At 36.7% G+C, this 12863-nt stretch overlaps 1 protein-coding gene across 1 annotated transcript in view; it reads right to left on the bottom strand.

Annotated features, from left to right (window-relative positions):
- LOC111044346 (SRSF protein kinase 1) overlaps window positions 1-12492 on the bottom strand; it is a 39153-nt gene extending 26661 nt beyond the window's left edge. Inside the window, exons 1-2 of the mRNA XM_039442097.1 lie at window positions 11865-12492; window positions 2787-3008 (exon numbers count right to left, since the gene is read on the bottom strand). Of these exons, the coding sequence (XP_039298031.1) occupies window positions 2787-3008; window positions 11865-12130 (488 nt within the window). The 5' untranslated portion in view covers window positions 12131-12492. The remainder of the gene's footprint in view (window positions 1-2786; window positions 3009-11864) is intronic.
- Window positions 12493-12863: the final 371 nt, after the last annotated feature.

The following is a 12863-nucleotide window of genomic DNA, read 5'->3' as shown; positions in this document are numbered from 1 at the left end:
CTGGTTGAATTCATACAAAAATCTGAAATTTGACTAGATAAATAATATTATTCAAGTTGAAGTGTTGGATTTTTAGTAGTCACTTAAGATAAGAAGTGATCACTCAATATAGTTAAGATCCTTTAGTACAGGATTTTGGATTGCCGTACGTTAAAACATAAGAGTCCCCACCAAGAAAGTTCTTTTTTCGGCGTGATTACACTGTTGCATATTTGATTACTCTGATTCTTTTTTCTTAACAATTGAAAATGAATATGAACAGGAGCATGTTTCATGATGACTGCCATAAAACCCATGACGAGTTGTTATAATAGAAGAACAGTTGACTTCACTATGAGTGAATTTTATTGATGAACGTTCACATACTGTATGCAAAAGGATCAGTTTTAGCAGCTGATAGTGTTTATTTTCAGAACTTTTGAAAGTTTATTTCATGTTCTCAAGGTTTTGATAGATTCTCTGGTTGTGTGACCAGATATATAAAATTCTACATCATTCCTTCAACAGGAGCTAAATTATTAAAACCTGTTTAAGTAGTGATAATCGTGTAAATTTAGGGATGTAATGAAAGTTAAATAAAAATTCATAATACAAAATCTTGAGTGAGATGAAAGTGAGACCTATACTTTTATTGATAGTTTTCATTCATGTGACGAACAGTTTTGAGTAGAAAGCTTATTGTTCATGTCAAAAGATTGTAATAATGTGCGGATAGATTAATACTATTTATTATTCATCAGTACGAACACCCATAACAAAGATGATTAGGAGAGAAAAAACGCGAATTTTGCGCTTTTCTCTCCCAAATACAGGTAGGCCTACATTAAACGGTACATTACACATAGTTCAAAATAAGGTTTGAAATAAATACAGTAATGAAAAATACCCAACAAGAGAATTTTGAAAGATGAGAGCGGGACTTCGATTTTTAATAACAGTTAAATAAGATAGCGAACTTTGACGCATCTAATTTTTTTCTAAAGCGTGTGGTTGAAGGAGCCAAGGTATTGCTATCAGTAGGCGCAATAATGATGTGGATATTAACAAACACACATATAATTATCTTGGTTGAGGTATTTTATTATACAGAATGTTCTGAAAAAAGGTGCCCGTAAGCCAGGGCGTGATTCCTCACATCAAAAGAAGAAAAAAAGTTCTAATTAACATAGGTCCGAAAATGGTTAGTTACCAAGTTATACAGAGTGAAAGATTTCGTCTGAATATCAGTTTCCCTGCCGAAACGAAGCCCTACGGGTATTAGTTTGCTGTTAATTGAAATGTATAATTTAGCGTACTTTATGTAATATGTACTGAAAATTGAATAAAAACTTTTCCAGACCTGTAGCTACAGTAATTTTCAAGATATGTGACGAGATACGCGAAACTTGGTCCCGAAAAACAAGTTTCTTTAAGGTTTGAAGCAGATTTACTATGTTAAATGTACAATAAACAAAAAATATTTATCTACAGAACTTGTTGAAAATTTAAGTTCGAAGAGAAAGATGTAGAATAAGTATAAAATAGACAAACGCAACCTTTAAAAATAATTCTTAATTTCATACAAAACGCATGAAAAATAAATAAAATCTGTTATGCTCTCTATTCTTAATTACATACAAAACGCATGAAAAATAGAGAGCATAACAGATTTTATTTATTTTTCGCTAAATTATACATATAATTAACAGCAAACAAATACCCGAAGGGCTTCGTTTCAGCAGGGAAACTGAAATTCAGACGAAATCTTTCACACAGTATAACTTGGTAACCAAGCATTTTCGGACCTATGTTAATTGGAACTTTTTCTTCGTTTGATGTGAGGAATCCTATCATTTCAAGCCCTGGCTTACGGGCACCTTTTCAGAACACTCTGTATAACTTATTTATTATAATATAGCCTAACCTATCCATTAAAAAATGATATTCTTAATTAGGGCCCCATTACATAAACATATATTTCAACATAATTTTTGAGAAATATCTATTCAGTCGAAATATCGAATTTAAAAGGATAAGATATGTGGGCTTATATAAGAATCTCTGCATATAACTATATTCGAAAAACCTGATACGAAACTCAACATGATGCCTTCACTGATGAACCTACGAAACAATAGTAATTTACATCTCTAATTCATAATTTGTATTCAATTTTATTTGTGAGTTACTTGAGGGAAATAAGTATAATATTTTGAAGGAGGGTAAACATAAACTTAATCCTTCAATTGTTCATATTCATCAAACTTATCAGATCATTACCGTACAATACTGGAATGGAAAACTGGTGCTAACTCAAAACTTCAATCAGATAAGGCACATATCTGATTGCAAGACTAGCGACAATATATGTGTGATCGCATACTAAAAGCTGCCACATATCGACAACCGTATCAATATATATAAATTATGTAGGTGGAGCCCTCAATGGTGAGTTTCTGCAACATATGTGTAATGAAAGCACAAGTATGTAAGTTAATTCGTTTTCAACTATTTTGACGACACTACAGTCTAATATGTAGTCAAATATCACGAATGTACTTGGAGAAAAACATTTGACTACATTATTTTTTCATTGTAAATCACTACATCTCACCAAACACAAAAATATGTGTTTTATCATAAGATCTCATCACATCTAAGCTAACCTAGCCTAAGCTTTAACCTTCAACTAAATTTCTACACTGATGCAGGTTTAATGCCTAGTCAGATCGGTTTCCCCGAATCAGATTCTCCCTAGCCCATTCTCACTAATCTCTAACTAGTAAGATGACTGCTTTATTACTCACACGAGGTCCCAGCAAAGCCAGACGGTTGAAAAGTGTCCCCAACCAAGTTTTCGCACGACATGGTATCGGCTGTGAAAGAGATCGCCGATCTTGACCGGATGGTAGCCCCCTCTGCAGTAGTCACTCGAATCTTCCTGCTCATCCTCCTCCTCCGAGTTCACCATCAATTCTTGAATGTCGGCTGCTTCTGCATCGTTAGCCCCGGAGTCGCGAGGCTCCGATCTGAACATGCAAAGAACGCCAAAATTAATAGGTAATCAATAAAATTGAGTGATGAACTTTCAAATACTGTAATTGAAAGAATATATATTATATACAATATCAGACACAACCATAATTTTCAACAAACTTCAACTCACTTATCTGTCTTCTGTCTGATAATTGGCAACTCCTCCCTGCCCGACGTTCGTTACACGAAACCGGAGTGAGGTTATTGACATTAAATCCTGCTCAGAAGTACTCCTAAGGGTCATTGACAACTGGCATGTAAGTCATGAGACCTCTCTGATCACAGGTATGTCTGTTTCGACATACAGAGCGAGGGTGGCTCTTCGTGCTATCGGAATCCGAGGAAAAAAGATTGGTCACTCTATAAGTCTGACCTTCTGTCTCAACTTGGGTCATTGGACAGGAGGGTTACCTGCTTTGCAGACATTGATCGCTTCTGACCTTCAGAATGCAATCATGAGCTGCTTTCAGGACAGTTGCCCATTGCGGCGGGGAAAGAGTCACACCAATACTAAGTGGTGGACTGCTGACCTTGACCGCAAAAGGGCGGCTATAAGGAAGCTTCATAACCATTGAAAACGGAGCCGTATTTGGGAGCCATACCACAGGGCACTCACAGAATGCAGCCTTGCAAACAAGAAAGCTGAAGAAAACTCTTGGAGACAATTTACACAAGAGGTAAACAGTCTCAGCGCAGCAGCGAGACTGCAGCGTGTTTTGGCTTCAAGCCCAATTGGCCTCTTGGGAACTCTTAGGTCACCAGGGGGACAATATACCACTGGAATTGATGGAAGTCTCAAACTTCTTCTTGAGACTCACTTTCCAGATTTTACCTTCGATAGTGACTGCTCAGGCATGTCTGGCAACAGCAAAATGAGCTCATGGCCAAGAGCTGATTGTGGAAGCTGGACTTTAGCCAGGCGAATTGTCACACTCTCCAAAGTTGAATGGGCCATATCCAAGTTTGGCCCCTTCAAATCTCATGGGGGGATGGCATAATACCAGCTATGCTGCAGCAAGGACCAGAAGCTCTACTAGTTCTCTTGTGTGAACTTTTTAGAGTAAGTCTGGCCTATGGGTACATCCCTCAAGCCTGGTGCCTCAGTAGAGTGGTCTTCATTCCAAAGAGAGGAAGAGCAGACTACTCAACTGCAAAGTCATTTGGTCCCATCAATCTCACATTGTTTCTCTTGAAGACGCTGGAAAGACTGGTGGAAAGACATCTAAGGGAGGGAGTGCTTTCAGACACTCCCCTCCACAGGAATCAGCATGCTTATCAGCCTGGCAAGTCATATGAAAAAGCCCTGCATCAGCTTGTGAGCAGGGAGGAGGACAGCCTTGCTGCCAGGGAGATTGCCCTGTGTGCCTTCATGAACATTGAGGGCGCATTTGACAATGTCACTTACAAGGCCATGGTCTGGGTGGTGCGGGGGCGTGGTCTTGAGCCTGCCATATGTAGGTGGGTTGAGGCCATGATCTGCTCCAGGCGGATCATGGCTAATCTTGAAGGTGAGTCAATGGTGATTGCACCTGCGAGGGGCTGTCCGCAGGGAGGTGTGCTTTCACCTCTTCTGTGGAACCTTGTGGTCGATGGTAATGAACTTACAAGTAAAGGTGTCTTTGTACAGGGCTATGCTGATGACATAGTCCTCATGGTACAGGGAAAGTTCACCAACATTGCTGCTGACGTCATGAACGTCAACCTCAAAATTGTTAATGACTGGTGTCTTGGAGAGGGACTACGTATAAATCCCTCGAAGACTGCAGTCATTCCATTTACAAGGAAAAAGAACCTGGAGTCTCTCTCCAGGTTGAAACTTGGATTTATACGGCTTGAAGTATCAAGTACAGTCAAATATCTAGGGCTGACCATTGACTCAAAGCTGACTTGGAACAACCATCTCAACAATACACTGCATAAAGCAAAATGGGCGCTTATGACGTCCAGGAGATTTGCAGGCTCCATGTGGGGGATAAAGCCTCACATAGCTCTGTGGCTGTACAAGGCAGTAATAAGGCGTCAGGTAACTTATGGATCACTAGTCTGGTGGACAAAGGTAAACCAGGTTACAGCCACAGCCAAACTCACAAATCTACAAAGGATGCAAACACTTCTAAGTCACTGCAGCTTTCAGGAGCAGCCCATCAGCAACTCTTGAAGTTGCTCTTGGCTTACTGCCATTGAACATTTTTAATATGGCAGAGGCACGGAAATCAGCCTATCGACTGAAAGTTGCAGGTCAATGGAGAAAAGGTCTGTCCGGAACAGGCCACTGCACAATCACCAAAGCTGTTGCTCACAGCCCTGAGCTTGAAATGACGTCAGATATGTCATGAGAACAGAGTTGGTTTTTACTAAACCTTTCTCTGTTAAATTCTGCTCTAGAGAGGAGTGGAAGTCTGAGGAAGGGCCCTATCCCAAAAGAGGCAGCCTTGTCTGGTACACAGACGGTTCTCTCATTGAAAGGAAATCTGGCTACGGGGTGTACAGTGATTCACCTAGAACACAAGTCTATGCAAGTCTGGGACAACACTGCACCATCTTTCTGTCAAGCACTTGGCAAAAGGCTGCTGGCAGATGCAAGCCCTCGCTTCACCAGCTGGCTGGTGAGTCTGGGTAGAGGTCAGGTCAAGCAGGTGATTGCCCTGATAACTGGACATGGCCACTTCAGGAAACATCTCCACACAATTGGACTCAGAAATGAAAGCCAGATGTGTAGGCTTTGTAATCAGTCTGAAGACTGCTAAGCATATCATACTGGATTGCGAAAGTCTTGGAGCTAGAAGAGGGGCTCTGTTTGGCTGTAAGCAACCAGGTGAGGAATGGGATGTTGGTATAGGGAAGAAACTCCTGGTCCTTGTAAATGACACGGGAGTTGGTTTGCCTAACTAACATACTTTTGGGACACACAATAAGCTTCGGTTGACGTGTGAGGTTCTTCGAACCTTTGGATCTTTGAATCTGTCCCTTCAAAACATAAACATATCAAGCGACCCTCGCACTATCTATCATGCACAAGCTAAAAGCTCATGTGAGCATCATCCATAATAATAAACAACAAGGAATGAAAAAATCGAGTAAAGTGAAAGTTTTGTCCCTTGTTGGATAAAATTTATGTTTGGAATGTTGACAACCACTTTTAAATTCATAAATTGATGGAAACCAATTTACTTTCTGTTTATTCATTAAGTCTAGTTTTCACTAGTAGAGTTAATGATCGAGTAACTGGCATACTAACTCTACCGAGCCAACTCTACTTACTTGGTCGAGTAACTGTTTTCACTACAGTTGAGAATAGTAGGTAAAGTGTGTTGTCTAGTGAACAGAACTAATATTAAAATGACTCTACTTAACTAGTTCGAGACTGTTTTCATTAGCATATTAGTGGTAGAGTAGAGTGAGAAGCGGTGATGGGGGAAGGCAAGTGGTACAGTACTATCCCACTCTAATCTACTGAAAACTAGTACTTTACCATGACTTTAATGAGAAATAACACAGCAACGCTCAATCAATACAAATATGTAATGTTAAGGTTGAGGATAATGCTTTTTCGCCACACTTGGATGTAATGAGCTGGTTTACGTGCGTCATATGGAGGCCGAAAGTGATTGTTTTCCGACCAGGCCGGTAAAACTTTACAGCCCTAGGGCTGTAAAATGACCTTGAATAACAGCTGATCGTGTCCGATCTCACAAAAATCATAGAGAGATAATCTCATAATGACTGTAATAATCTATATAATTATGTATCGTGAATCGCGGTATTATGTCTATAATAATATATTTTATAAATTACTGTTTCATAATTTAATATTTATTATTGTGTTTTTGATATCAAACAATAGAATACGATGATATATCTCCATAGCCTCAACAATATAATGTTGGCTACATTGTCCATTGTCAGAAAGGTACGTATCGCAAGTCTTTAAAAGTGAAGAATCGAATTTGAAATCAAAGTACAATAATTGTATCAATATTTAAAAGTGAGGTAGAGTAATAATTGTTTCTTTTTATTATCGAATTCCACTTCTTAATGCAATACAATCAACAATAATAATAGGAAAATACAGCAGAGATCTAAAGTTTAAGGTAAGCCTACTGGTGAAACTCAGCCTTGACTAAAAAATTCCTAGTAATTTTTTCGTAATTCATTATTAAAACTTTTAGATAATTTTTCTTCAATATCAAACCATATAGAGAAAACATTAGGCCCACTCAAGATTGAATCTTCGAATGTTTTCTCTATGATTTAACTATTTTCAGAGCAATATTTTGTTGTGAAAATGCCGGCAAAATGGCTTCAAGTTTGCCGCTATAGGCTACACTATATTATAGTAGCCTACATACGTTACCTGACTTACAGGCCAAATCGATCAAAAGATGCAATGGCCGAGAGTGTAAAGGCGTGTACTCAAAAGCTCAAAGCTAGCTCAGTGAATTACAAACATGATCTAGGTTCGAACCTCGGTCAGTGACATTTTTTTTTGTCGATGAATTTCGACTTTTATTAGCTATTTTTTATATTAGTTACCGTAATTTAAATTTCAATCAATTTTTTAGATATATTTTGAGACAAAACTGTGAAATATGCAATTATATTAATTTTTTAATCAAATTATTTCAAAATAGTAATGAAAATTCTATTCATCCATCTATCCATGAGATATTGCACCAGGCGCAAAGCGCGAGCTATAAAAATTCAAACAATTATTCGAAATATTAATAGTATAAAAATATTGTCACTATTGTAAATTATTAATTAGTAATATTGAAATTAATTGACAGTGAAAGTTATCATAACCAAGATTCAAACTATCAAAATAGGCTGTTTGAATTTTATTTATTTTTTAATTTCTTATATATTGGGAAGTTTTTTTTTGGTGTGGCGAAAAATAGCGTTCGCACCATGGGCAAAAATGTATTTCCGGCTCTCAATCTTTTCTAGTCCTCGGCCTACGGCCTCGGACTTAAAAACCGATTTCGAGCCGGAAATATCTCATTTTCGGCCCTAGGTGCGAAATATACTATTGCCGAGAGTGAAGCTCTCATGAGTGACTGTGCATCTTTTGTTGAGGATGATTCCCACACAAGTCCTTGGCTGGCGACCTTCAATTTTAGATGGGTTTCAAACCACCTGGATTTTGTGTATTTACTTCATAACTGTCAATTAGTAGAACTAGCTTCAAGAAGACATCTTTTCAACGGGAGAGCACGATAGGCTACTCATCGTAATATTGAATAGTTTCATCTGTGAGGACAACCAATACCCAATTATATCAAACACAAAACGATTGCCGTGTCTAGAGACACGATTTTTAGAAACGATGGGATGTTTTTGAACGACTGAATTTATTCGATACCAAGCAATAACGACCACTCATACTTCAATAAAATATTGAGACGGGGAAGTGAAGGACCGAGAATAGCAAGGACATTTCACGAAAGCGCTTTATTTTTAGAACCGTTCTGATTAGTATGTACAAGTTCCCATACATCTAATAACATCTGAGCTTCACCCAAACATTTTCCCTCATGGCAACTAGAGATTCTTATAAATACGGTAGTCGTAAAAGACCAATAAATCTAGAGGGATACCCGTTTAAATAGAGGTTTCTAGTCAAAACAATGATCATCTAATATCACAGAACTGAATAAGAGTGGCACCCCACTTCTGAACACAAGATTTACTACCATTTAATGTACCATAACACGTTAATAATTGTTATTCCAAGCAATCCTTTTGAAAATAGAACAGCAATAAATAGACTAGAATAAGTATGTTTTATGACGTATATGTTACTCAGCTTTTCTTAACTTAATTTAGACTACTAGAATAACTCTGTTTTATGAGTTATACATTACTTAGTTCATTATTCACTGTACAGCATCAATCTACAAAAACAATGAAACTAGTGGAACCATCAATCATGAATGAAGACAAAATAAAGAATTAAATTATTTTATTGAACCGATCTATTCGACGAGTCGCATATAGCCTTATTATTAGGTTTTCACGTGAAACTTGTAAATTGAATATAATCTTCATCAATCACTATAATTATATTACATTTGAATAGTCATATTTCATAAAAATTTTAATATGACGTATTCAACGATTAAGGATGAACAGAATTGTTATTGTTTATTTAATTTTCCAATAAAACTGTCTTAGAAATTCAACAGTTTGGAAAATACAGCTCAATAATAGAGTTGAAGGATAACGATGTCTTTAATAAATGATCTCGATAAATTGTACCCTATGATGATTTGATAAACCCTCTAAGTGATAGATAAATTTCAATGAGCATTGGTAAGTGGTGAACGAATTTGTAAATTATGACATCTGATGACTGAGAATTTATTTGTTTGAGAAATATTGTAAGACGTATCCATTACATTTAGAACAACAGAGGGGAGTGCTTTGTATGGCTTCTTTGTCTAGGTAGAAAAAAATATTATCAATGAAAGGCTTACATTTTTGTGAATGAACGAATGTGTTCCTTATTTTAAATTAAGGAATATCAATTTGAACTTGTAATTGCGAGGATTAAGCCTCGTGAGGACTAGGTCTAGTCTTGTTACTTTACATGAACTCATTATGCAGCCTACTATTTTTACTATTCAAGACTTCATAGTTGACTTCCATAGAGAATCTCATGCAGACATTTTTCTCTATTTTTCAATTTGAAAGACTTTCCAATATTTTTTTATTTCTTCATTACAGTGAAACATGCTGTCAGTCTTCAAATAAACTATATTTTATCTAAATAATACTTATGGGCCTATTATATCTAACTATGTATATCTACTACGGGCTTATTAAATCTAAATAATAATACTAAAACAAGTGACTTTGACCCGTTGAGAGTTAAATGATTGACAAATAATTACATGTTCTATCGATCGTATTCTAATTCTAAACAAATGTCATGAGTGGGCTGGAGTTGGAGGGGTGGTGTATGTGCTAACTACTAGACCGACTAATGGCTGTTTGTTGTGCCCTCAGAGTGCAGTTTGTTGTTTCATTAATTTATAGGTGACTAGTTGATGATTCAGGTAACGACTAATCGGTCGTTGGCTATCAACGTTTCAAATGTTTGCTCTTCCTTTCCCTGGTCGAATAAATTTTAAACAACTAGAAATTGAAGGAACATCAGTCTATTTATCCCGTTCTATTCTAGCCAAAATAGAATTTTAGTTTCAATCTTTCAAAAAAGATTACTGGCCATGAAGGTTCTAACAAGTCTACTACATGTCTACTACTACAAGTTGCCTATAAGCATACTATTTTAGTACGATTCTGTCATTTGGCTCTCAATTTATCTTGTGGTATAAATTTTTGTGTTTGAGACACTTAGGCCCTGTCGCACAAAAGCCGGTTAAATTATAACATTGATTAATTTCACAAGAACCAATCAGAGAAGGTCTTTTTGATAAGACAGCTTCTCTGATTGGTTCTCGTGGAATTAATCACGACTAAAATTTAACTGGCTTTTGTGGTACCGGCACTTGACGTATTATTATATTATGATCAATACAAGAAATGAATTGTTCAGTATCAAACTAACAGCAAGAGTAGTCATTAGATAGTTCATTGCATAGATAGTTCAGTAAAACATTCGTCACATTAACTCAGAATTATTACATAATTTAAAATAGTCCTACATTACAAATTGAATATGAAATTGAAAATGACTCAGTGCTTCACTTGTACATATCTTGTTTAGTACAGGAGCATTTTACAAATATGTTGGGTAGAGTCCTCGCAGTCCGAAATTTCTCGAACTATAGAGATTTCATAAGCGGCGTGCGCTCGGTTCTCCCGATGGAAGGGTGGATGGCTAAGCTCCAGTAGACATGTTAGAATCTTCATGGCCATTAATCTTCTTATCATTCATAAGACACAGATCAAGGGGGAAAAATCATAAAAAATCTCACCACTGAGACAGTGTTGAGTACAAATGCATTTTTGTATTGAAATACCCCTCTAGCAGAGGGAGAGTGCTATCATCTACAGACAGTCGATTCCTAAACTGGCAATCATCCTCAGAGAAAAACAACAACACTCATAATAAGTAATAACGCAATAATTGCTTAAAACTTCAGCATAGGTTTGGTAATTTCAACATATTGGAATGACTAATAAAATCTACATAACAAGACTGTTGCAACTGCAAGCAAGTGATTCCTTAGGCTTAAAACTTCAGCACTGGTAAGGCAAGTTAAAGATATTGTAATTACTGGTAATGTCCTTAGAAACATTTTTATCTTCTTACAGGTTAATGAAAAACTGCACCATTGGTAAGGTAATTTCAAGATACTGGATTGACTAGTAATTTCAAACATGTTGAAGTTGTTACTGGCTCATCAAAAACTGCAGCATTGGAATAGAAGTTTCAAGATATAAAATCATCTAAATTTAAAAATCTACTTAGTGAAAATAATTGAGGACTGAAAATTCTGTGATGTGAACAACTACAAGACTTAACCTATTTCGGACTATGTGTAACCTATATAAATTCGGGAAAGGAATAGCACAAGGTTACCTTATTTTTTTCTCTCCCTATCATTTTGATGATGTACTTCTTGTATCGATCAATAAAGAATAAATATATTGACATAACTAATAATCTGCTTAGAAACATGCTACTATTGTAACTACAAGCAAGAGGCGTTTGCTTAAAACTTCCGCATTGTTATGGCAATTTTAAAATATTATAATGATTGTCAGTTTGATTGTGAAGACATGTTAGCGTTGCAACTGGGTTTTCAAATACAAATACCAACAAAAACAGTTTCGTTGTATGAACTTGAAAATCATGACATAAATGAATAAGCCAAGTGTACCTAAGGACAGACGTGTGAGCATGACTTGCAATGACAACAATCAGTGCAAACAAAGCCAACTGCAGCAAACACCGACAACTGTGTACAATCGGATTGTCGGCTGGTGTCCCACCACTGACACTTGTATCTTCCCTCTCACTCTCACACAGGGCGCGACTGTCGTCAGCCCAGTACTGGACACGCACCGAACTGTTGACCAGAGTACTGCCGTCTAGACCAAGCCATTCCATCCGCAGACGGTACTGCCGGTACCGACGCGAAGCCATTCAACTCACGCTTATCGACTGGAGATGTTCCGAGGCAATGATCGATACTCAATCGTTTCAATAAATCGAATCGTAAAAATTAATCACAGTGAGGTTATTTTCGTCATTGATTGTTCTCTAACAAATTGTCTCAACTAAACGGTTGTCTCGACTGGAGACAACTATCGATGTTCCGAGGCAATGATCGATCCTCAATCGTTTCTTTCAATCTAAACGTAATATTCTATCACAGTGAGGTTATTTTATATTCTATCACAGTGAGGTTATTTTATATTCTATCACAGTGAGGTTATTTTATATTCTATCACAGTGAGATTATTTTTCAAGTTCGTCATTCATTGTTCTCTAAGGCTGGCCACTAACATGCATGATACACGTGTCGTCATACATTGTTGCGCCATCACAGGGAAAGGCTTCGAGCAAAAGTTTTTGAGGTTAGGTTTTTGTATCTCCAATTTTTTGTTTTGTTTATTGTTTTTTCGCTGCTCTATTTGAGGTTGAATTATTTTCTATTATTATACTTTTTCATTTTCCAGTGATTTATTTATTGTTTATTTTATGTAATAAGCCTCTCACTGATGACAAAACATGTATGATGAACATGTGTGTGTACATGATAAACATGCTTGCCTAACAAATAAAAATAAATTTCCATAAATAATTTTCACCTGGGGAATAATTTTTTATATTATTTATTAATGCTTTTTACATTCGTTACATTCATGCATTACAT

This window comes from Nilaparvata lugens, chromosome X (genome assembly GCF_014356525.2).
Source record: "Nilaparvata lugens isolate BPH chromosome X, ASM1435652v1, whole genome shotgun sequence".
Taxonomy (NCBI): Eukaryota; Metazoa; Arthropoda; class Insecta; order Hemiptera; family Delphacidae; genus Nilaparvata; species Nilaparvata lugens.
Note: the sequence above shows the minus strand (reverse complement) of the source record. Positions and strands in the feature narration are given on the sequence as shown.